We start from the raw sequence: 24,731 nt of genomic DNA, 5'->3' as shown, positions 1-24,731 counted from the left end.
TAACAGAGCTGATGGATTCCTTAATTAGAAGGAGATAGAATAGCTAGATTTGTACATCAGCATCGTTTTCAAAGCAAGATGTGCTGCAAATTTCTGTAAGCGCCTGTTTAGTTTAGGTACTGGGGAGGGTGGGAAATCAAAGTGATATTACTCGATAGTACAGAAGACAGAAGACGTCCTTCCCGGGGTGATAAAGCCTATAAATACCAAAATAATGGCATGATTCAACAAGGTATTTAATTATCACTTGTTTGACAGGGTTCAGACTCGCCACGACACCCTGTAAAGAACCCCTCACCTGCGGGGATTTCTTGCCTCGCATGTATTTGATCTCATATTTCGAGTCCCCGATTCTCGCGGGACTAGACTGCCTCCCGAGCTTAATCCAGCCAACAAGTGAAAAAGATGTTTGGCACAATCCGATACGACAAGAACACTGATAGTCGTGAGCATGTGGAGCTCCAAAGAGCAGATGGCATTGAGGCCAGAGGTTATACCCCGATTGCCTGTGACCGCTGTCGTTCGCGAAAGGTCAGTGAATCCACATCACCCTCCTTCTACCACTACAATCTACATCCACCCTGGGCAATGAGCAATTCTATAATTCTTCGCCGCAGCAGAATGCCTGCTGACATGTCTCCAGCTGAAATGCAGCGGCGACAAAGGTGGCTGTGGAAGATGCCGGACTGCCTCGGTCGCCTGCACCTATCGAGATGTCTTGTCGATCAAGGACAGCAGGAGAATGTCCAAACGGGTGTGCACTTCGAACAACCAGTTGCCAACTCCGAGCCCACGTCACACTTCCAGCCGCAGCCAACCACAGCCCTTGAGCACAGAGGTGGACCAAGAGCGTCCTCAAAGTACGTCAGACTCTGAGCCGTTAAATTGGCTATCCTCCTCCTCCTCCGAGGCATTTACTGAATCGCCCAACACGTGGGTGAGCTCGTTCTTGCCAATGCAACCTACGTTCTCTGCAATGATAGATGATCATGCAACTCGCGGACATGATATATCATGTGGGCTGTCTGGGGTTCCGGAAAGCAATGATCCCTCGTCGACAGACGTGGAGAATATCTTTGACGCAGTCCTCGATACGGAGACAACCTACCACCACACAAACGTCCCGCCTCAGCCAGCCCGGCTTAACCAAAATACTCAAGAGAGACGGGCAGGACGGGCCTCGCTACCAGGAGATAATCTGCCATCCGCTGTTGGCACTGACCAGGGAATTTCCTCAAAATGTGAATGCCTCAGCGACGTGGCTCGGTTCCTGGACGACATTGGCGTAGAATCGACAGAGGCGAGAGCTGACATGCTCCTAGTGTGCGTGAGTCGAGGGATGCGGATCTGTGGGGAGGCGCTTCGTTGTTCGGACTGTAGTGTCCGTGGGGACAATGGCATGTTTCTCGCTGTTGTCTTACAACAGCTCGTGACCCTGACGCGTACCGCGTCAGACAAACTTCTGGCTTGGACATGCGAAAATAGGAACTGTCAGGGATCCGCTGCCGACATCCACAGTCCCACCATTTGGCTCGACCAGTACAGAATCGAAATGCCGGATCTTAAGGTCCCGCTTATTCGCCACGTCGCCTTGTTGCACTTGTTCAGTTTGCGAGATCTATCGAACGGCATCAAGGATAAAGTTAGGCCAAACAGTCTGGCGGGGCACCTAATTACGGATTGCGAAAGCAATATTGTTGATGCCCTCCAGATGGTTCAAGACAAGGCATCAAATGCGATGCCTATGGCTTCTGCGTTTTAGATGGGAAAGAAGTACAGAGCGGAAAGATATATGCTCACTTGACACTGGCGTCCGCGCAGTTAGAGCGATGCCCATCATGAATAGAGCAGTATATAGAAGATACCAAACATGAGATCCCAAACTAATTCATTGTTTGTTGTATAAAATGGCGCAAGGAATAGAGAAGTACATCTTCACCATACAAGAACCGGAAGGGGGCTCGGGACATTGGCAACTCTTCGATAATTTGATTCTCAGGTTCGCATACCTCTATTCTGGAGCTCTGCTATAAACCGTCGCTTATGCTCAATGTAATTTTTATTCGGACGAGCAAGACTGCCAGTGGGATACAGTGCTGTTAGTGGCACGTCGCGAACAGCAATCTCCGGAGCCGCTTTTGTGCCAACCATCTGCGTCTCAACAATACTGCCACCACCCCATTGTGGCTCCTGAAGGACCCGCAAGATGACTGCAGCGCATTCAAAGGCAGATAACGATACGTCATCCACTGTCAACTTTCTATTCCACTCGGGCTCGAACATAGGGGTCTATGATTACGCGGTTAGTGATCGCTGTGGCCGAAAAAAAAAAAAAGGCTGATTCGAAGGGAAAGTCGCATACAAACACGGCCCCGGGGCACACAGCGGAAACTCGGATCCCAAATAAGCCTTGGAGATCGCCCAAGCATCTGACAAAGCTGACAATCGCCGCTTTGCTGGCCATGTATAAGGGCGTATCGATTGCATGGAGATAGCCGGCCATACTTGCCACACACAGAAGATTACCCTTCACGCCCGGATTTTGAGTCCAGTAATCCACGGCAATCTGGGACAGTCGAATGGGCGCCGCTTGATTGATGGCAAAAATCTGGTATTGACCGGGGGCCGCGTTGATGGGATCCGCAGACTCGGGCGAGAGACCGGGAGGTTTCCAGAAGGAGCTGAATGGCGATTCATATATGCCAGCTATATTGGCGACAATATCGATCCGCCCGAATGTGTTCAGAGCGAACTCCCACAAGGCACTAAGTTGAGCCCAGTCGGCCACATCTGTTTTGTGGAATACTGCAGTCGAAGCTCCGGGTGTGACCGCAGGATGAGGGTATGTGGCAACCTTCGATGCGGCCTCTGGGCGCATTTTCAGGTCGGCCAGAATAACAGACGATCCTGCCTCGAGCAGCATGCTGGCCACTGCGTGACCAATCCCTGAGCCAGCACCAGTCACTATAGCAAATTTTCCATTCAAATTATAAGTAGACATTCTTCAGAACAACTGCAAGACTTGGGGTTGTTGTTGAGCTTCAATAATACTGGTGAACACAACGAACGGGACTTCCGCGGAGATAGATGGACTAGAGCAATGAGAACAAATAATTGAGGCATGAGGCATCATGACATTCTCCACCGCAACCTGCTGGACTAAAGATGTCTTCGTATAGCGTCAGTGGCTTCTAGGTGATGCGTCGGAGCTTCCACAAGCGGTAACCGCCGTCTGGGCCCTAACTCGAAGCCCTAACTTCGTGCAAAACAGCAACCGCCGCGTTCGTGAGACCCTTGTCTTCGGCGCAACCCCAATTGGGGTCCAACTTCAAGATCCCGACGTGGGCGTTCTTGAGGATACATACAGAGGTTCACCTTAGACCCCAAATCGAGGCGGAATGGGGCAGGGTGGGGTGGGGCGAGGTACATCCCATCTCCAAAGTTCTTCCACCAATCGACCTACTCGATCAACACAATAGCTAATTCTAGGCGCAATATACGTGCATTCGGCGAAAAACCGAAGAGCAGGGGACAATTTGCCAGAATGGAAAACGCGTGTGGCAATAATCATAGCCATACAGTGTGGAAAGTCGCCATCTAAGAAAGTCGCCCGTATTTCCAAGGTGGACCGTAAACCTGTATACAACAATTTGCAGCGTTTCAATTAAATTAACAATGTAATTTTGAATCACCTTCTCGGAGTAGCCGGCCTAAGAAATATGATAATCGCATGACATCTATAGGTTTCTTCTACTGAATATAACGAACTAATCCCATGATCGGAGCATGACTTCAGGTATGATGCACTCCCATTTGTGACGCACGAACCGAAGTATGGATGGCACGATGGAGGGAATTGGGTACGAGTATTTGGGCCGCCATTAACATTATCTCTCACGCAAAGAACTCAGATGCGCTTCACTTCTACGGCCGGGAAAGACTGCAAAAATGTAGGATTTGCCTACCTTAGGAATGAAATACACCAGGTCAGACCAAATTCTCGTTGTTCATGGACAGCTGAACGCTTCCCTTTCGGCGGCGTACTCGTAGCTTAGCATTGGCTGATGGAATGCGCAGTATCCCAATCCATCTGTCACGGGGTCTCGAATCCATAATCTCCAGGTCGTAATACATCAACGCGTAGGCCAACATTAGTTTGAGCTCACTGGCCGCAAAGAATCGTCCGGGGCAGGCTTGACGGCCGTTGCCAAAAGCAAGGTAATCGTACCCAGTAGCGGGAAACGTCAAGCGTGCTCGCTGTACATGGTCCTTGTTGGGGTCATCGCTGCTGACATCACGGCGCAGTCCAACGAAGCGGAATGGCTTGAAGGTATCTGGCTGCTCATATACATTGGGATCGTGGACAACGCCAAGGTTATGGACAGCGCAGAAGTTACCGCAAGGTAAATGGACACCGGATGTCGTGGTGAATCCCTCCTTAGCTACGACTCTGCGACGAAGCCCGACAGCAACCAAAGTGTTGAGACGGGCACTTTCGCGAAGCACCGAGTCGAGCTTCTCCATCTTACCCAATGCCAGCTTCGTCCATTGTCCTCCACATGTATCCAGAACTTGTTTGACCTCGGCTCGCAGCTCCTCAAGGACTTCAGGTGTAGACGACGCCAAATCCAGCATGACGTTCACGATGGTCAAGGAGGATGTGTGGATAGAGACCAGGTTCATCAAAAGTATACGGCCTGCAAGGGTCCTGGGCTGCCACATGCGAGGGTCACCGCTTTCCTTGGCCTGCTCTATACACCACTGTAGAAAATCATTCTTCTTTTCCGCTTCGCCAGAGGTTTCCCCGGAACACAACGAGGGGGTAGGATTGAAAATGTCGTGTAGGCGATGTTCAATCTCTGGAATTAGTATTTGAGTGAACCGGTTTTCGTAATATCGACAAGGAAGCGTGAACAATAATGATGCCAAAGGACGTAGCGGCTTCCATGTAAAACTCAGTAACAGCTGGCTGAATGGCAGTGCTCGCGCAAAGCCAATACCGACATTCAGCAGCGCCGAGTCACGACAGTATGGAAGACCAACAAAGGCGTAATTTGTTGCTCTGCTCACAATAGCACCCATACTATCCCATATTGTAACGTCACGAAATGACTCCGTGTCGGTTCCCCATTGCTGCTCAAGACCCCTAATGGTCTCATTAGCCAAGCCAGGAAGGAGATTAGCGATCTGGTTGGTTAACGTCGTCGTAATGAGCTTCGTGTGTGTTGGGTTTGAGACGATAAAATTGTCGGATATAGTGTACTCGTAGAGAAGCCCCTGTACAATAACCTCGCGCAAGCTCAGCACAGTATTGGGCTGATCCGTCACTAGCTTCGTCTCAGACGCTGGAAGTAACACAAATGTTTGACCGCCGGGTCCTGCAATAGGCAGAATTGCGGCCTGGTCCTTGTGCTTCGCATAGGCTTCCAAGATATTCCCTCGGAGATTGAGAGCGTTGCGCCATGCTGCTTGAAGAAAGGGAAACCAGTCGCTGTCTTTGGTGCCAATTATGGGTAAACCCTTGGGGAGATGTGCGACAGAGGGAAACAAGAGTTTTCGGACAATGTAAACGCAAATCAACCCCGCGGCTATCTTCGCGATGATCGCCATATTTGCGTCTGCGCTGCCGATGCAGTTTAAAGGCTGGTGACCGGGAGTATAACCGGGGAGGGAATTAAACTGGGTGTCATTCGCAAGGAATTCAAGTTGACACGGCATTACGTCCACAGAGCTGTGGATGATATCTCGGGTTCTCTCAATGTGGAAAGAGCCGAGAGCGGGCGCCATGCAAACAAAAGGAAAGGATTATTACAGATAACTGGTATGTACGTGCGCTCCGTTTTACCGAGGTAGAGAGATGAAGGCTGCCGAAAATGAGGATCCTTGCTCTCCACGGTCTCGGCTCGTCATCCTCGCTGCTGAAAGAGCAACTGGCGCCCTTCGTGAGGGCATTGGGCAAAGAGTATCAGTTCAATTTTCTAGATGGAGCAATACCTTGCGGGAGAGGCCCAGGTACGGGTTTCTATCGTTCCAGTTCCAACCAATGCTGAAGCATCCAAGGCGTCCCGGCTTGGGCCTCAGGGCCTTTCTATTCATACGCAACAGGATTCACTCCAGCTGAGATGCGTCAAGCTCTCCGCCACTTAGATGATTTTATCAAAAAGCACGGTCCTTTCGACGGCGTGTTTGGCTTCAGCTTGGGTGCTGCCCTTGCGATAACTTATATGCTGGATCAGCAACAAAAGCAGGCTTCTTCGCCATTCTGTTTTGCTGTCATGTTCTCGCCCATATTTGTTGTTTCACCTGATGATAGCTATTGTGAGCAGCTTCTGCGGCGATGGCTAGCAGATGACCATGCAGGGTTTCGGTCCAAGTTCCCCGATGGCGATTTTATGACGGAGTTGGAAGATCCGTCCGAGCGAACGCTTGCCCAGTATCTGCAGCAGGTCTTGTCCATGCAGTCAATGGGCGTTGGAATGATTTTGCCAAACACGAATGTCGATTTCCTGGGCACCAAAAAGCCCGAGGAAGTACCGCGCTTGGTACATCCAGATTTGTTTCACGCCCGGATCAAAATACCAACGGTCCATGTGAGCGGGCAGAACGACTCACCCTACATTGGAAAGCAGTCGGGAGTTGCACGAGACCTATGCACACCTTCGATTCGGCGGGTGCATAGTCACGATGGCGGCCATGACGTACCCTTTAAGATATCCGACGTGGATGCCATTGTTCCATCGATCAAGGCGATGGCCGAGGAAGGTACTCAGATACGAGACTTTTATGGGGATTGATCTCGTGCTCGCGAACGGAAACGGGGCGGAAATTATATGTCATGGAAATGGCTATCTTCAAGTTGGACATTGCCCTCGTTGAACTTCCATTATCTGAGACATGTTTTCAATTTCGCAAGCTCAAGGATGTATTATGATATATACTGCCACTTCTCTCCTTCAGTTATTGTTACATGCGTAAACTATATTTCGTAAACTCCCCGTCCTTGTCGAGGAAATTCACTTCTTTGTCAGATAAAGTCATGACAAACTCGATTCCGCCATAAGTCTTTCGAGGCATGACGAAACAGGTGCGGAAACCACTGTTGCAATCTCCCATGAGTGGCCGAAAAGCCTCCGGTCGACCACCAGCACCGAATGTCTGGGCTCCAAAGCAGGTCTCATTGAACGGAAGCGTTGTTGGAGCCAGGATGCCCACTGAGGGTGATTTCATGCGAGATGCTCGCAGTTGCGGTAGTTTTTTGTAGTCTGGGACCGAATCGAGTAGTCGGTACGCACCCAGCAGGCTGGCGTGACCTGCGAAAGTTGCCGCATGGGTCCGTATCGTTTTCGCGAGCTGGGGTATGCTCGTATCCTTGGCCACAATATGGCTCAGGGAAAGTGCAAGTCTATTTTCAAAGTTGACATTGCCCAGATAACTGGTTGGTAGCAGATCCTGGAGCTGTGGCCGCGCATCGAAGGGGATGCTGACCTCGGAAATTGCTGTGCGAAGGTCGCCGATGTTGTGCTGCGCGTCCTGAGTTGCCATCCAAGCCCTGACAACACTTCTCCAGATCAAAGCACAGATAAGGTCGTTTCCAGAAACGTCCGTAGGACCAAGTTCAGCAATGCAGTCTTTGCGCAGGGCTGTATATGACCCTTGCGGCAGGTAAAACAACATGGGCTTCATCGTGTTGGGCACACCAGGAAGAGCGTCGGGAGCGGTGGAAGTCATCTCAAGAAAGGCGTCTTCGGAGTCAAGGCCCACGAGACGATAGATCCCTGCTGCCATGTGACTTGAAATCTCGTGTCGCTTGTCCCCTTTGCATGTCGCTCTCAATGCTGTCCGTTCAAACCCCGAGCCCAAGCCGCCGTAGGGTTGAACACCGTTGCCCGTCTCCGCGTTTGTCGTCCAAGAGTTGCAGTGGTGAGCCCAAACCTGAGTCACAGAGAGCATAGCGGTGCCGTCCGAGGCCGGGCTCGCGACAGAGAGAACCAGAGCACAGCCCCCAGGCAAAAAATTGGCCTGGGCCGTCAAAACATCAGCCCCTTTCTCGAAATTTGGCTGAAACGGGGTCGTCCATAACAATTTTTCCTCTTCGAATGTATCCAACGGGAAACCCTGATCGCTGAGGTCAGAGAATTTCAGATCGGTTTCTAACTCATTGAATCGCAGTTGGTGTGGTGGTTCTTTGGAAGAAAGAGATTCGAAACGAATTTCCAACTGGCCGGGACGCCACCCCGCGGTATCATCGCTCCGCCAGTGTACGCGACCATTGAGCCAAGGTATTTGAGCAAAGGTGCGACGCAGGCCTTCTTGGAGACGTCCAAAGGCATCCTGCACCGTGACATCCTGCTTCAAACTCAAGTAGATCACGCTCTGTGGAATATTCCACGCAGCTATGTGGTCGAGGGGGTCAAGCGCAATCTTCGAAGTCGGGGCCATGGTCAATCACAACACGATTCTGAGGATAATGAAAACACCTTGTTCATGATTTCCTGTTTTACATCTTGTCAAATTGGTAGTCTTAAACCCGGAGCATAGTCAGTAGCTGAGAGCCATATTGGTAAGCAATACTCAAGTCACTTGAACGTCGGATATTACTAGATTCGGTCATTCCAGATTATGAGTAATGCATAGGCATTGTTACTAGTGGTTTTGAGATAGATGAGCTAAACAAAAAAATATCTTCCCGAATATCTCAGCCAGACCTATTTTTGGTCGAATCTGCCGGGATTGCTGGCCAAGTGTTAGCCTGCTAGATAACCAGACCTCAATTTTACCCTGCTTTATCTTGTGTAATCCTCACGCGGATTCCCTGCCCTTCAGGGCTCGGGAGCCCAATGATACAATCACGCTTTACATCGACGTCCCGCTCCCTGATTGTTTCATGCAAACGCATGTCAAAACGAGTCAGGAGGCGGGCTATAGTGAGATAAAGTTCGGCATATACAAGACTGTTAGGTGGTCAGACGGCAGAGGAAAAAGACCGATAGCTGATGAAAACTGACTTGATACCAAGGCATATCCGAGAGCCTTTGCCAAAGCCCATGAAATAATTTTGTTTCAACTCAGGATTGTCAAGCCAGCGATGCGGATTGAACGTGTAGGGATCCGGGAAGATGTCGGGATTCATATGATGCAGATAATGAGATTGCATCACACGTGCCTACACCCAAGAATTAGTGAGAAGTCGATTTAGCCTTGCGAAATGCACTCACCCCCGCGGGTATAATCCATTTGCTGTAGCGTAGTGTCTCCTCTGGTGCATATCGAGGCATTCGGCTTGAAACCACATGAGAGAGCCTGATTCCCTCCGTAATTACTGCGGGCTGTTTGAGCCAACATGATTAGCTTTTATCTTACGTTGATGGAGGTTGACTTGTTCTCAATGACTCACAAAGAACCTCAAGGCTTCGAGAGCAGCCACGGACACCCGTGAATCAGGATGGGGCATGAGGGGCCTCAGTTCTTCCCTCAGTTGCAATAAGGTCTGAGGATTGTCCAAGATATGAAAGAGGACAAGTGACAGAGCCCTGGCAGTAGTCTCAGTGCCTGCAATAACCAAGAGATTGGCCTCTGCCGCTAAACGGGCGGGTGCTTTCTCGCTGGGCGGAAGATTGCTCCGTAGAATATCCTGGAAGATAGACTTGTTCTTTTGAGACTCCTTCTCTGCCTCAAGTAAACCCTCACTTTTGGTTCTCTTCCCTTCTTCCTGTTGACGAACAGATTCCTCAATCATACCGCGAAAGAAAAGTCTATTCCTTGGAATGAGGGCAGCGGCAGGGCTGATTCGATGCATGAGGCTCGACGGAATCAGCGTAAGACATGCCTTGGCAAGCCAAGGGAACTGACGACCGACAGGGCCAAATTGACTCAGTTTGCTGTATGCCTCGAGATACTCCGCGCCGAAGTCCTGGCGCGTCAAATTGTCCGTCTCCGCGCCGAAAGCGTAGGCCGAGATGACGTCCATTGTCAGCGCACCGCAAGCGAAGGTTAGAGAAACAATATCACCTGTGCGATAAGCCTCTGCAAAGCGACCACACAGAATTTCAATCTTGTCGATTATCATCTCCTCGTGCTCTTGGACGGAACGCTTGCTGAAGAAACGATTGAGTGCGGCCCTTCGCATCCGGTGGACATCGTGATCGACAGTCTGAAAAACCGACCATCCCAGAGGGCCATTTGACTCTGAGCGGTAGTACCAGGGATCCCGATTGCGCTTACGCTTGCCTCCGGCATATATTTCATCGAGGTAGTTGGGGTCGTTGATATGTAAGTGAATTGGGTTGATGCGAACAATTGGCCCGTATTTCTTGTGCATTTCCTCAATCTTCCACAGGTAGCGCAATTTGTGTGGGAAAAGGTCATAATAAAACTCGTACCAAAATGTCGCTGCTGCAAGCTTAGGGCCTGGGAACTGGGCCAATGGGTGAATTGTTAAGCGATAAATACAGAGAAGAATCCCGTAAACGAGGTACAGAGATATTCCACCGAGTAGGACATCCTTGAATGTGTAGTGGATTAGAAAGCCGGAGAGCTCTGAGGACATCATTTTGGCAAATGGTTCGTCGTAGATAGAACGCTGGGGTTGCTGTAGTTGTTTTATTTCAAATCTTAAAGGGCGGTATACGCCGGATATAACCAAGAATGGAAGGTCCCGGCAGCCATCATGACAGAAAGAAAAGGCTGCCTTTGCGACGCGCTCATGGCCTTTTGTTTCAATGCCCTCACAGAAACTAGACTACGAGACGGCATGGACTTATGATACGGACTGATAACGAACAAGGGCCAATAACATTAGTACTATCTAGTGATAGAGAAGAAATAATCAAAGGTAAAGATCACAGGATGACCATAGGCACCGAAAAAAAGAAAAGAAAAGAAAGAGCATCAATTTGATAGTCACTATCCGACCGGATGTTTTCTCAGACCCGCCAAATATTCGGGATCCCCAGGTAGAAGATTCACATTTCACCCAAATTCTGCAAGCTGACAAGCTCAAAGTATGCTGACCGCTTCTGCATCAGCTCAGCATGAGTTCCACTCTCAATGATGCGGCCTTGGTTGAAGACATAGATCATGTGTGCCTTTTGCACCGTACTGAGACGATGCGCCACGGCGATCGTCGTGCGGCCTTGAGCTGCGTTATCCAGAGCAGCTTGCACGAGCTTTTCAGACTCCGAATCCAGAGCGGAAGTGGCCTCATCCAGCAAAAGGATTCTGGGGTTGCGGAGCAATGCTCTAGCTATTGCAAGACGTTGCTTCTGGCCACCTGACAGCATGCTGCCCTTACTACCAACGAGGGTATCGAAACCGTTTGGCAGACTGATGATGAAATCGTAGATGTTTGCGTTCTTGCAGCATAGCACCATTTCGTCTTCCGAAACGTCATTTCGGTCCGTACCCAGCATAATATTCTCACGGATGGTACCTTGATAGAGCGTTGGCTCTTGGCTCACAAGCGCGAGATGGGAGCGGTAATTGTTGATGTTGAATGACGAGATTTCCTTGCCGTCAACATAGACACCGCCGAGGACTGGATCGTAGAATCTCTCCAGGAGGGCAATTGCGGTGGACTTGCCACATCCACTAGCTCCGACGAACGCAACGTACTGCCCGGGCTTGACGTGCAGATTGAGACCTCGCAGAACGAGCTGATTTGGTCGCGTTGGGTACCTGAAGTACACGTTTCTGAACTCGACATGGCCTTCTATACTCTGGACCATCTCGCCATCATGGCTCCAGGTATCGATATCCGGCGTCCGGTCGAAGAGAGCCTTGAGACTGGCAGCAGCGTGCCCGGCTTTGGCAATATCCGGTGCAAAGCTGAAGATGGTCCCTGCAGACTGCGCCCCGAAGATGACTGCGCTGAAGCACAGGAAGAATTGGAACCTGAACATAACGGTTAGAACTAATATGACGTCTGTTCCGGGAATTGTCATCTACCCACATGGAATATTCGTGTCTGCCGAACAAGGTACCTCCATACCAAAAGCCGAGAGCCATGCAAAGGAATTGAAATGACTGAGATGCCGCGTAAAGAACGGATGACTTGAGAACCGACCACACTAACTTACGGCCTTGCGAGAGGAGCTGTTCGTGGTAGTGATTGCAAACGTCCGCCTCGCGGGTCAAGGAAGCCACGGTTCGGATGGCTGCTATGGCCTCGCAGGCATAGCTTGCAGAATTTTCGTAGGCTTTCTTCTTCTCCTTCTCGAGTCGGACCAGCATGGCCAAACGGAAGTACCCACAAGCGAGAAGGAGGGGGATGGTGGACATGCACACCAGACTAAGCTTCCACCCTACGGCCAGACCAATGGCGCAGGCGGCAACTAGGGTGGTGACCAGCAAGAGAATCGTCATAAGAGTAATCCCAGACAGCCCAGCCAGGTGGGAGGTCTCAGTGGACAGGAAAGAAGTGAGAGCACCCGAGGAACGTTTGTCGAAAAAGGCGATGTCTTGCCGGAGGATATATCGAAATGCTCGGTCGCGAACCCGGTGGGTAAGTCGCTCTGCGCAGTAAGAGAACGCAATACCCTGAGATATGAGAGCGAGCAGCTGTACAAAGGCGAGCATCAAATACATCAGCGACCAGAAATTGGCTTGTCGCCGTATCTCAGAGCTCTCTGAAATAGGAAGTGAAAGGGCTGTAATGCACTTGGCGAAGAAGACAGACTGTGTTGGATTACCTCCACCACAAACGGCCGAGAGCAAAAGTCCAAAGACCATATATTTCCATTCTTTTTTGTTCAAACCAGCGACAAACCGTATCAGCGTGAACAAGGTATAGTTGTCGGCAATGTCCTCTTGTCCCTTCTTCGCACTGTCTGAGCGTGTCTTGTCCACCTGAATGTCCTCAGGGTCTTCTCCTTGAACCTCTTTGTCCGAGATGTAGCGATTCTCCTTGAATTCGGGTCGCCGTAAATCGTTATCAGTTTCAGGCAGTATGGGATCTTCATCTTGGTTTCTAGACTCTTGCTTTGTCGCGATTCGCTGAGCCTCGGCCAAGTTGTAGTAAGCCCCTTTCCTCTGGAGAAGGTCATCGTGGGTGCCCTGTTCAACAATACGTCCGTGGGACATAACCACAATATTGTCCGCATTCTTGATAGTAGACAGTCGGTGAGCAATGATCACGGTAGTTCGTCCCTGGGCAGCTTTGTCGAGTGCGGCTTGCACAACTCCCTCGCTTTTCGTGTCGAGTGCAGATGTTGCTTCGTCAAGTAGCAGGATCTTAGGATTGCTAACCATGGCCCTAGCAATGGCAATGCGTTGTTTCTGACCTCCTGAGAGAAGGAACCCTCGTTCGCCAATGTCGGTTTCGTAGCCCTCAGGAAGGGAGGTGATGAAGTCGTGGGCCTGAAACGCAACGAAGTCAGAATATCGTATCGTATATGGTACGAGCAGAGAGGCGGTGTCTGAGGCAGGGCATCATAGCATTTGCCTTACTTACGTTTGCCATCCGGGCAGCATGTTCGACCAGCTCACGAATTCCCTTTTCGGACTCGTGCTCGTTCGCTGTTCCGATCAAACCGTGCTTGATATTGCCAAATATCGTAGTAGCGAATAAGGCAGGCTCCTGGCTCACCAGAGAAATTTGTTGTCGCAACCAGCGTAGATTCAAGTCTTTGATATCATGGCCGTCGATGTGTACGCATCCACCGACAGGATCGTAGAAACGCTCAACCAGCCCGATTATAGTGCTTTTCCCAGAGCCTGAAGCCCCAACAAGCGCAGTAGTCTTGCCCGCAGGGATCAGTAAGCTCACATCATCCATCACAACAACTTCGGGGCGGGAAGGGTATATGTGTCTGATATTCTTGAGTTCCACATTTCCTTGCAGTTCCTCCAGCTTCTGCCCCTCGGTCGATAAAGGGTCGAGAGGAGAGACACGATCAATGGTTGCGTAGATCTTGTTGGCTGCAGCAACCGCTGTGGTGATGGCCTGGATATTCGGTGTAATATTCCCGAGGGCAAAAGCCCCCATCATGATGGCCATTTGAATAGTGAGGATTTGCGCTAATCCAACGGAACCATCCACCAGGAGGCGGGAGCCCATCCAGAAAGACAGTCCGTAGTTGAGGTAGATGAATCTAAAAGAAGAAAGAAAAAAGGTAAGGTCAGGCCACCGGGCTGTTTGAGGTAATTCAAGAGACCGCCATTTGGACGGCAAGATGTTGTGCCACTCGCTGTACTTACAGAAAGAGAAAACCAATCATTGAGCTGGTGGTGGACTTGAGCTTGAACCCGGACTTCTCTGCTTCGACGAGATATCCATCGTATCGTCGAGCCAGCTTCTCTTGGGTATTGAACGCAGCCGCATTTCGGATCGAGCTGATGACCTCTTCCGCAACCGTTCCTCCTTCAGCAAAATGGCCGAGGTATGTCTTGCTGAGCTTGGCGACGAACGAGCCCACGGCGCCCAATGTAACAACAATGGCAGCGACAGTGGAACACAGAATCAGCGTGAGCTTCCAGTACCTGACGAAACCAATCACAAACGCAGCCACAAAGGTGGCGACGGCTGTCAGGGTCAATCCCACTTTCTCTGAGATACCTTCCTGGACAAGATTGGTGTCTGCCGTGATGCGTGTGGTGATCTCACCCGCTCCGAGCTCGTCGAAAAAAGCAATATTCTGCCTCAGAATGGCGGCCAAGAACTGCTGTCTGATTTTTGCTGTGATGTGTTGACCAGCGTACACGAAACCGACCGTGGCCAAGTACACCATCACAAACCCGCCAATAGCGAGGTAGAGGAAGTACAGAGAGAATCTGGCAAGCTCGCTGGTGAATTGGCTGTCAGGTATGTTGCCCAGTAGGAAGCTGCGGAAGGTGCCTGCAAGTCCTCCAAACAGGACGGTCATCAGAGGCATGAGTGCACCGCCGATGATTGCTGCGAGCGAGGCGATGACGAGGACAACCTTGTCATTCCGTGTCGCATAACGATACAGCGTCATGTAATTGACCTTGGTGGCGGGCAGATCCAACTGTCTCTTGAGGATGACCCTCTCGTGCTCAGGCAGATGCTTGAACGGATCATTATCTTCTTCATTTCTGTCTGCATCTGCCGGCGCTGAGCCGACTGCGTTCAAGGGAGGGTTGGTAGGCGCGGCATCTTGGCCTGCCTGGACAGGCGCTTGCTGGTCTCCAAGGTCGCGGCTCGGCATGGTGAGATAGTCCAGCAATCATTCAAGGGGGCAGTGGCAGTCAGTTATGGTGGTCAAATCCAGAAATGGAGTGAGGATCGTTGAGACGAGGCTGAGCTGAATGCTCGCGTTTTGTTTACGCCCCTGAGTGTGTCCCTGAGTACTCCTTGCCGACGCGTTTTCTTTGCTTGGTATCAGTGGGGAGCGACAAGGATATGGATGGGTACAGTAACCTGTGTATGATTGCTGTATTGCAAGGATGTTGTTAGATTACTCAGCTCTTCAGCAGCGAGTCAGCTTTAGATACATGGCCCCCTGACTCAGAACAAACAAGAAAACATCTCTTTTCATCTAGCGAATCTGACAGATGTCTGTGTACTATGTGGGCCACGACCTAGTCCAGTTCTTTACAGGGGCCCAGACATTGGAAGACATCCAAGACTTAGTCGCAAATCGCTAAGCCCTAGCCGGCGAATCAACGTGAGGGCTCGGAACTTACTGAATCGGGTAATGCCTGATTCTTCCCTTCACCCTATGCGGACTCATTAATAACAGCCAGTATCATTGGCGACAAAAAAAAAGCTATGTAGCTATCCATATTCCGAATCTCCGATCTCGCGTCTGTTCTGGCTTCTACTCCTTTGTTTGAATTCTTCGATTTCCAAAGACCTCACAGCCTCAATGCGGGTAATCATCGTTGGCGGGGGCCTGGCGGGCCTCACGCTTGCAAGTGCATTGGAAAAAGCAAATATTGATTTTGTATTGCTAGAGGCCCGAGGTCGATTTGACCCCCAAGTCGGAGCATCAATTGGGCTGAATGCCGCCGCAATGCGCATCCTGGATCAGCTAGGGGCGGCCAAAGAGATCATGAATCATACAGCACCAATCAAAATGTCCAAAGTTCATCGCAGCGACGGTACACTGGTCATGCCACCAGCGTTCACTTTCCCGATCTTGAAAGCCAGGTATGAGCTAATTGAGTGTCTAGTCAGTTTTTGAGGCAGTTTCATTGAAGAATATGCTAGGTTTGGCTACGGAGCATGCTTTCTGGACCGACAGCGCGCTCTCCAGGCGTTGATAGGCTCAATTGCACTGAAAGACAATATGCTGCCCAACAAGGCCGTGTTGCGGATCGACCAATCGGATTCTGGTGTCAGTGTATATTGTGAAGACGGCTCTTCCTACCATGGCGATGTAGTGGTTGGCTGTGATGGCGTCAACAGCAAAGCATCGACTCGTAGCGAGATGTGCCGTCTTGCTAAGGAGGATCCAGACCATTTCCGAGCGCTGAAGGAGCCAAGTATGTGCGCAAAGCTGCGGGTCAAGAACTGCGACTAATGCCTTTCTCCAGGAATGAGTGCTGGATTCAACTGTCTCTTCGGCATATCTGACCCCGTAGATGGTCTCGTCGAGGGAACCGTCGACACCGTTTTTGACCACGGCAGGTCCATGCTCGTGATCACCGGGAAAGATGGACGAGTGTTCTGGTTTTACCATGAGAAGTTGGACAAGGTCTATTATACCGATGCCAAAGACTTCCCACGATACTCTCAAGCAGATGTGGATAGTCTCGCGCTCAAAAATGCCTGGCGACCCATCACCGAGACGGTGACGCTGGGAGATCTCTGGAAAAAGCGTGTGACCTGCACGCTGGTACCGTTGGAGGAGGCCCTGTTTAACATGTGGAGCTGGGGACGTATAGCGACTGTTGGGGATAACTCCCATAAAATGACCCCTAATACTGGCCAAGCTGGGAACAATGCAATCGAGTCTGCTGCTGCGCTAGCAAATCAACTCCAAAGGATCCATGATGAGGGGCTGATTACCTCTCAGACGATCAAATCAGCGTTCCGCAAGTGGCAGGAGAAGCGCCAGGCCCGAGTCAACGCGACAGTGAAAGAAGCGGCGATGGTTTGCCGATTGCAGGCACTGGATAGTCGCATGGCCCCCTTCGTCATGAACTATGTTGTGCCAAATGCCACCGAGTCGCTGCTGAGTCTAGTCACCAGTACGCTCATCGGCGCTGAGATCATTGAGTACCTACCAGTACCAGCCCAGTCTTTCGAAGGCTCCTGTCCATTCAACCCAAGCCAAGGTATCGGCAAACGCGAAAGTTTGCTCAAACGTACGGCCCTTGCGTTGCCATTGCTCGTTCTCTCTTCTTGGGTGGCGACAATGATGCCCATTGATAGTGTGGATAGTTCTAGAGCCCAATTCCTGCAGCCAAGACAACTCACGGGATTCGGTGAACGAGCGCAATTGCTTCAAAATTTACGCGCCCTTGCTGAGGAGAGTGTCATCTATGCCATATGGCTCATTGAGTCGAACCGTCGTGCCAATGTGATGACGTTCGCGCAGTTTCCAACCATCTTTTGGCTCCTTGGCCTTAGGTTTGGACCAGGGGTTGTTACCCCTTGTTACTATGCGCTGCACTTTGTATTCTCAGGCATCGAAAAATTCGCGGCAGCTGATGCAAGGCTCACCAATGTGGCCTACACCCGGTTGATCTTGCCCTCAGTAGTGCTCTTCATGGGTGCACCGGCTTTCCTCACCCTGAGCGGCTACTCCATCAAGGTCGATACAGCGTGGTGGCACTGGCGATGGATGCTCCAGCCACAGATTTTGATTGCGATAATGCAGTGGATAATGGTCAAAACTCGGATGAGCAAAGTCAGCATGCACGAGGACACAATGAGCAACCAGCTGCGGGATCTCCCCTACATCCGATGGTGCTTATGTGTCCTCAGTGCCGTATCTGCAGCGAATTACATAGCTACGCGGCAGAGCCTACTCTTGGACGCTTTTTCGCCTGCTTTCTTGCGTGGAGCAGGTGGAGATTTGTCCGAGTTCAGCCGACACGGGACCCTCCTCCTGGCGAGTCTCTTCTGGGTCGGCCTCTTGATACATGACATCAAGAGTGCCGGGATGGCTAAAGAAAGTTGGGCGAAGATACTCACAATAGGCTTTGTGTCTGGCGCACTTGCCGGCCCTGCGATTTCCGTGGCGCTGGGGTGGATTTGGCGAGAGGAGATATTGGCGTCTAGGAGAGAAAAACACGCGGTCACTAGGGACAAGTATTCAGGAAAGTCGATCCTTGACGTCCAAAAAGAGATGCTCCTGCCCAAGGGAAAGGCGGCGAAGTGAGAAAGTCGCAGGCTTGCTGATTCTTCGACCCTGTACAGGATGTGCTACCGGTATATTCAGACATGGTTTATATTCTGACTAATTCTCACTGGGACAAAAAAGTCGCATTTTTCTCTGCAAGGACTCGCCGCGGTAGAATACATGCTCATACATATAGTGGATCACGATGGCTGATGAGCTGATCTTGCTGCCTTTAAAATCATTTGATACCGTACTTGATCACCTGACGCACGTCCCCACCTGCCGCACGGATTTCTATATACACCGACTTTTTGGCTTCAATTTCAAACCACCACAACTCCGTCAATATGGGTTCAATTGATGAGGCGCTTGCCTTTTTAGAATCCCTAGATCCAGGAGAATTGTTTAAATATGCAGATATTGCAAAAAGGTTTAGTATTGATTATATAACTCTCTTAAGGCGTCACCGCAGTGTTATATATTCAAAAGAGAACCAATACAAAAACCAGTAATTACTTAATAACCAGCAGGCCAAAACTCTTATAAGTTATATTAATAAACTCTCTGAGAGAGGTCTATATCCTATCTCTAAAATACTTCAAAATTTTACTAAAGAGATCTTAAGAATAAAGTCTGGAAAGCACTGGCCAAGCTATTTTCTAAAGAAATATTAAAATAAGCTGATCTCTCGCTATACTACTGGAATTAATTCTATATATAAGAGAGCTGATTCTGTATTTAAATATACTCTATACTTTAAGTTACTTACTAGAAAGATTAAGGAATATGATATATAGCCTGAAAATATATATAATATAGATAAAAAAGAATTTTTTATTAGAGTACTATTTAAAAGTAAAAGAATCTTTTCCAGGCACTGCTATAAGCAGAATAGAATAAAGCAATATCTATAAGATAGTAATCAAGAATAGATTACTATAATTACTTATATTTATGCGGATAGAACAGCTCTATTACTAGAGCTTTGTCACAGATTGAATAGCGATTCGGCCTGATGGCCGTACAGGATACCCTGACCCAGGTGCATGGACAATCGGCCACCGATGAGGGACATCAGGCTGTCAACGGTTTGGTTTTTAACGGGAAATCTGAATCCTTTATATACAGAATCCTCAGCTATAAATTAGTGAATAGTTAGTAGTAGTAGGAGATCAAGAATCAGTCTTCTATTTAATTAGTATCTACTGCCTGTCTTTAATCTCTCTTTCTTCTAGTCTATATATCCTTACCTAGTTGACAGGTCTTCTACCCTGAATAGTAGATATCCTTAACAATTCTGATTCTTCTTTTATTAACTATCTAAGAATATTAATAGCTTTTTTATTATAATTCTCTAATAGTAATATATTGTCTCTTTTAAGAATCTATAAGAAAGAGATATAATCTTTATCTTAGACTATTCCAGAAACAAGTTCTGGAATCTGCAATTAGAACAATAGTAAAACTATCTAGAATCTTTAAGAAATAATCTAATAATTAAAAACTAGACTAGAAAATAGAGAACTATTAAGAAGTTATTAATAATCTAGTTTAACTTTATTAAAGAATAGCTATATTACTAAGCTATTTAAAAATCTTTCTGAATTTATTCTTAATTTTAAATTACAGTAAAGTCAGGAATAGATTCTTAATCTAGAATATTCTTTTAAAGCAGCTAAAAAATATCTTAAAAAAGATAATTAAAAGATTCTTATAGTTCTTTCTTATATATTCCTGATTTACAGATAGAGATAGTATTGTTATCTTGCTAAAAAGTTATAAGAACAGTAACAAGATACTAAGAAATTATAGTTCTATTTTACTAAATAGATTCTTATTCTAATCAGGAATATAGTAACACTGTAACCTAATATAATAGATTAACTTTAATAAACTTAGTAATAAAATAATTAAGACTTCTAAAAGTTTTATATTTATCTTAATATCTTAGAATAATATTTTCTAAGATAATCTAAAAAAGAATAAGCTCTCACTTTCTTTATAAAGCTTTTTCTAGATTTAATTAAGTATATTCAGAAATATTATTTAAATCTTTCTAAAACTTATAATAAGATAATAATATTAGCTATATATTACTAAAGCCTTCTTTAACTATACCAGAAGCAAAAATATAACAAAATTATAATAGAAATCTTAAAGAAAATAGAGAATACTAGTAAAGATAAGCAATCCTGAAATCTAAAAAATAATCTAAAGAAAACCTATAAGAACTTTACTGATAAAAAAGAGAATATATTATAATACTATTAATATAATAATAATTTATACTTTACTAATTAATATTCTTAGAAAGATAAGAAAATATCAGTTTAATAAATCTAGATTAGAAATAGTAAATTAGAAAATAATTAGAAGTTAAAATAGACTTTATAAATCTAGCTCTTTATTTCTTAATAGAGACTACTATTTAATTTTATATTTCTATTTAAATATAAAATAATATTAAAATATTTACTGATCTTAATAGCTATACTGAGATTAATATTACTAGCTACTAATTTACTAAAATCTATTAATTTAAGTAAGCCTGACTTACTGTATCTATTATTAGAGTAATTAATAAAATTAATATCTCTATATATAGTATATAGAAACTTCTGCTGTTGCGTTCCGTTCGCTATCGCTTCGCTGTCGCTCCCGTTCCTTTCTGCCTGCCTTGCTGTACCGCCCCTTTCACTGCTTTGTATGTAGAACTTAGCAGCATCCTGCTCCTGCAGCTTAAAGAAATCATTATTCTATACCATATTCAGAAGTACCCAACAATTAGTAGTATGTCTTTGTTTCTTTCCTGAGGGTTATCTTAAGGGTCATTTACTATATTCCTGATAAAAGCTTGATAAAAACAGCTGTTTTGAAGCTGTACTGCACTGACCTGTATGAGGCCTCCATATACCTTATAGTCGGATTGTCTGTTGACCAATCACATTACGAATTACGGGATCTATAAATCTCTGGATTTGCCTAAGTCCAGTACTTACCTATAATCTGTCTTTATTAACTAATTATTATTCTCTCTATTCTCTTAGTCCTACACCTATTGTTATTATATCTGATTATTAAAGCCATTATTAAATAAGCTCTCCTGGTCTTATAATAGATTAATACCTTAATGTCTAGGCTGAACTAATATATTATTAAGCTAGGTTATCAGATATCAAGATTTAAAGAGATCTATTAAATATCTATTAATCTACTTAATAAATAGACCTCTCTACTTATACAGTTCTACTAAGAGAACTGGTTATCTCCTTATTCTGCTACTTACTGTATTTATCTGCCTGATTGGTTGCTTGACTATACTATATTAAATTAAGTAATTACTGAATTTATTAATCTTATCAAGACCCTTACTATAATAGACCTATCTGAATATTATAAGTAGTTAATAACCTGTAATAATATAGTATAATCTACCAAGTAGTTAGCCAGAACTCAGTCTTAGTTATAAGTCTAAATATAATCAAGATTCCAGTCTGTAGTAAGTATACTGTTATTAATAGATCTATTATCTACTAAAAACTCTTCTACAGTATAAAGGAACTTAAGAAACTATAAGAGGATTAAGTTATTTAATTCTATTATAAAGAAACTATTTAATAATAATCTATCTTATACTAATAATTCTATTACTATTAATACTATAGCTAATTCTGGATTATTATCTAGTTATTATATTTAGAACCTGTCTAATATATTAACTAGTTAAAATCTATAAAAGATTTTTAATCTATTAATAAGTATAGTAGAATAACTTAAGTAATACTTAGGTTATCTTAAAGATTAATAAAGCCAAGTTACTTCTTAACCAGAACTATAAGAATTACTAGAATTTCTAGGGTCTCCTGGTAATAATACTATAAATAATTTATTAAAAATTAAGGAAATTAGCTACTTCTAGCCTGACTTAAAAGATAATATTACTATTAAGTAATTAAATAACTAGATATACTATAAGAATATTAATATCTTTACTGACTGTATATATAATATTATCTAGTACTGAGATAAGAAAGAAGTCTAGTTAAGTATTCAAGATTATCTATATAATACTATCCTTAACTAATTTATATTCTAGCTTAGTAAAATAGAAAAGAGATATCTTTATTAATCTCTAATAGCTAAAGACTGGTTAGATTAGCTTATTAAAAGATTTAAACCTAATCCTGCAGTGGCTCTTAATAAGCTGAATACTATATTATTTAGATATAATAATATCTTAGCTAGTTATATATCTTAGATATTTACTAAGAAAGTTATTTATTATATCTATAATATAGAGATATATAATCTATTTAATTAAATAAGTATAATTTAGAATTAATTAGATCTCTAATTACAGTAATATATTCTTTAATTATAATCTGATACTACCATAACATAGTTTCTTTAATAATTAGAATATTAGGAATATATATAGTAGAATCTAGCACTATCCTATCAGTCCTATACTAATCAAAAGCTAAATAATCAGTATTATAGTAAATTATATTAATCTAATTCCTAAAAAGCCTAACTTTCCAGTTACTACTCTAATAGATCCTATGCTGATTAATACAGATCTAATCAGTATTATTGACTATTCTCTATTAATAACTGGTATTCTAATTAATATCCTAATCAGTATTAGTATAGTCAATAACTGCACTACTAACACTAATCTACATGGCTGAATTAATACTAAGTCAATCTGCAAAGGCAAGTACTGAATAATAACAGTAACCAGAATAACTAAATATAAATCTTAAGATCTAGTTAATTACTGCTAACTAATAAATCTACTAACTATAGTAATCTATATTTATCTATTTAGAATACCTGAGAATATTAGTAATAGAACCAGTTATAAGTATAGTTTAATTATCTATAAATATCTTATTAATCTTAATTATCTTAATAATCTTTATAGAATCTAGCTTATGCTACTGATATCTCTGAATCTGGTTCTTAATTAAGTAGCAAGCTTACTGAACCTGGAATTAATATCTAGCAGTTCCTGTAAGAGCCTAATAATCTAGATTCTTAATTATTTAACAAGTACTATAAACCTGATAATCTATTATACTATATCCAGGGAAACCTGATTAACTATAATAATATAGATAGTTAAGATAATAACTATAAAGCCTATTTAGCTTATATTAATCTAGTTACTGATAATCTAATTATCTCTATCTATTACTAGTATAGTAAGGAGTTTATATCTAATAATAGTCTTTATAAATATTTATCTATCTATTTAAAGAATAATAGTAATCTGTCTTCAGTTACTTCTACTGTTATTATCTTATATATCTAAATTATCAAGTCAGATTATAGTCTAAATAATAATTTACTAACTAAGTAAGACCTTAAATTATAGTATTATACTACTGCTTATATTAGACTTAATATTATTAAGAAGTATTAAGAAGTCTATCTTAATACTGGTTATTTATTAATTATAATTAATACTAAGTTTGCTAGATAGATCCCTGATTCTGATATTAGTAATAATAATCTAATTACTATTAGTAGTATTAGTTCTTACTATACTATATCTAAATATATATTATTTAATATATATATTCCTGGTTATCTAGATAATAATAGTAGTAATATTTTTATTAAGATTAGAATTTATATTTATCTAGTTAATAATCTCTATACTAATTTACTGATTAGTATAGATATTCTTAGCTAAAAAGAATTTATTCTTAACTTTAATAATTATATTAGTACTATATATACCTGTCAGAATCTATACTTCTCTATTATAATCTAATTAAAGTCTAATTATCTTTAATTAATATTTATATATACTAATTATCAGGTAGTTATATCTAGATATTCTAAGAATTATCTATCTATAAAGATTAGAGCTAAATTACTAACTAATTATAATCTTATTTTTAAATTCTTTAATTATCTGGAACTTACTATCTATACTTATCTAGTTAATTTAGACTTCTTATTTATTAAGGCTATTAATAAATCTAGTTAATCTGTTACTATTAGCTGTTATGCTTATATCAGATATCTAGCTAATACTGATTTTATAATAGCTTACTAAGTCAAGAAATAAGTTACTAAACTAGCCTAATCTATACTTATTAGCCCTATAGCTAAATTACCTATAGATATATTGACTAATATATCTAGATTAATAAGCAGTTCCTATCCTTACTAATCCTAATTCTAGTCTTATAATTATACTAAGTATTGTTATATATACCTGGTCCAGTATTAATATTAACTATTATATTTCTATTATTATTATATTAAATAAGAGTTTGCCAGAGTAATAAAAGCCACTATTAAATATAAAGACTTAATAGTTTCACTGGATAAGAACTTAGTAATTTTACTAGATAAAAGTAATATTCTGAATCTATTAGATTAAATATCTGATAATAATATAGTATTGTCTAATAATATTACTATCTATAGCACTAATTCTACTACAGTTACTAAATTCATAAAGTTTCT

General features: G+C 44.2%; 8 protein-coding genes across 8 annotated transcripts; 3 read left to right on the top strand and 5 right to left on the bottom strand.

The window, feature by feature from the left end:
* Nucleotides 1-405: 405 nt before the first annotated feature.
* Nucleotides 406-1,762, top strand: BDW43DRAFT_324127 (Zn(II)2Cys6 transcription factor domain-containing protein; the record flags this gene model as incomplete). Its single annotated transcript, XM_032049892.1, has 2 exons — nucleotides 406-531; nucleotides 644-1,762. The coding sequence occupies 2 exons, from the start codon at nucleotides 406-408 to the stop codon at nucleotides 1,760-1,762; spliced, it is 1,245 nt and encodes a 414-aa protein (XP_031894047.1).
* A 233-nt stretch (nucleotides 1,763-1,995) lies between these two features.
* On the bottom strand, nucleotides 1,996-3,001 carry BDW43DRAFT_304785 (uncharacterized protein; the record flags this gene model as incomplete). The annotated part of the gene is made up of 2 exons (XM_032045669.1): nucleotides 1,996-2,289; nucleotides 2,363-3,001. 2 exons carry the CDS (start codon nucleotides 2,999-3,001, stop codon nucleotides 1,996-1,998), a joined length of 933 nt encoding a protein of 310 aa, XP_031894046.1.
* A 647-nt stretch (nucleotides 3,002-3,648) lies between these two features.
* On the bottom strand, nucleotides 3,649-5,610 carry BDW43DRAFT_324125 (cytochrome P450; the record flags this gene model as incomplete). The annotated part of the gene is made up of 1 exon (XM_032049891.1): nucleotides 3,649-5,610. One exon carries the CDS (start codon nucleotides 5,608-5,610, stop codon nucleotides 3,988-3,990), a length of 1,623 nt encoding a protein of 540 aa, XP_031894045.1. The 3' UTR covers nucleotides 3,649-3,987.
* Nucleotides 5,611-5,873: 263 nt separating this feature from the next.
* BDW43DRAFT_324122 (serine hydrolase FSH) lies at nucleotides 5,874-6,869 on the top strand (the record flags this gene model as incomplete). Its single annotated transcript, XM_032049890.1, has 2 exons — nucleotides 5,874-6,012; nucleotides 6,061-6,869. 2 exons carry the CDS (start codon nucleotides 5,874-5,876, stop codon nucleotides 6,792-6,794), a joined length of 873 nt encoding a protein of 290 aa, XP_031894044.1. The 3' UTR covers nucleotides 6,795-6,869.
* A 94-nt stretch (nucleotides 6,870-6,963) lies between these two features.
* BDW43DRAFT_324121 (transferase family protein) lies at nucleotides 6,964-8,439 on the bottom strand (the record flags this gene model as incomplete). Its single annotated transcript, XM_032049889.1, has 1 exon — nucleotides 6,964-8,439. One exon carries the CDS (start codon nucleotides 8,437-8,439, stop codon nucleotides 6,964-6,966), a length of 1,476 nt encoding a protein of 491 aa, XP_031894043.1.
* Nucleotides 8,440-8,632: 193 nt separating this feature from the next.
* BDW43DRAFT_324119 (cytochrome P450) lies at nucleotides 8,633-10,549 on the bottom strand (the record flags this gene model as incomplete). Its single annotated transcript, XM_032049888.1, has 4 exons — nucleotides 8,633-8,951; nucleotides 9,006-9,163; nucleotides 9,216-9,326; nucleotides 9,395-10,549. 4 exons carry the CDS (start codon nucleotides 10,547-10,549, stop codon nucleotides 8,774-8,776), a joined length of 1,602 nt encoding a protein of 533 aa, XP_031894042.1. The 3' UTR covers nucleotides 8,633-8,773.
* A 237-nt stretch (nucleotides 10,550-10,786) lies between these two features.
* BDW43DRAFT_324116 (ABC transporter ATP-binding protein) lies at nucleotides 10,787-15,491 on the bottom strand. Its single transcript, XM_032049887.1, has 4 exons — nucleotides 14,194-15,491; nucleotides 13,448-14,087; nucleotides 11,948-13,353; nucleotides 10,787-11,889 (listed from the first exon to the last, which is right to left on the bottom strand). Exons 1-4 carry the CDS (start codon nucleotides 15,159-15,161, stop codon nucleotides 10,962-10,964), a joined length of 3,942 nt encoding a protein of 1,313 aa, XP_031894041.1. The 5' UTR covers nucleotides 15,162-15,491; the 3' UTR covers nucleotides 10,787-10,961.
* Nucleotides 15,492-15,821: 330 nt separating this feature from the next.
* BDW43DRAFT_304779 (FAD-dependent oxidoreductase) lies at nucleotides 15,822-18,284 on the top strand (the record flags this gene model as incomplete). Its single annotated transcript, XM_032045668.1, has 3 exons — nucleotides 15,822-16,105; nucleotides 16,166-16,440; nucleotides 16,492-18,284. The coding sequence occupies 3 exons, from the start codon at nucleotides 15,822-15,824 to the stop codon at nucleotides 18,282-18,284; spliced, it is 2,352 nt and encodes a 783-aa protein (XP_031894040.1).
* Nucleotides 18,285-24,731: the final 6,447 nt, after the last annotated feature.

The sequence above is a fragment of the Aspergillus alliaceus genome (genome assembly GCF_009176365.1).
Source record: "Aspergillus alliaceus strain CBS 536.65 unplaced genomic scaffold BDW43scaffold_95, whole genome shotgun sequence".
Lineage (NCBI taxonomy): Eukaryota > Fungi > Ascomycota > Eurotiomycetes > Eurotiales > Aspergillaceae > Aspergillus > Aspergillus alliaceus.
Note: the sequence above shows the minus strand (reverse complement) of the source record. Positions and strands in the feature narration are given on the sequence as shown.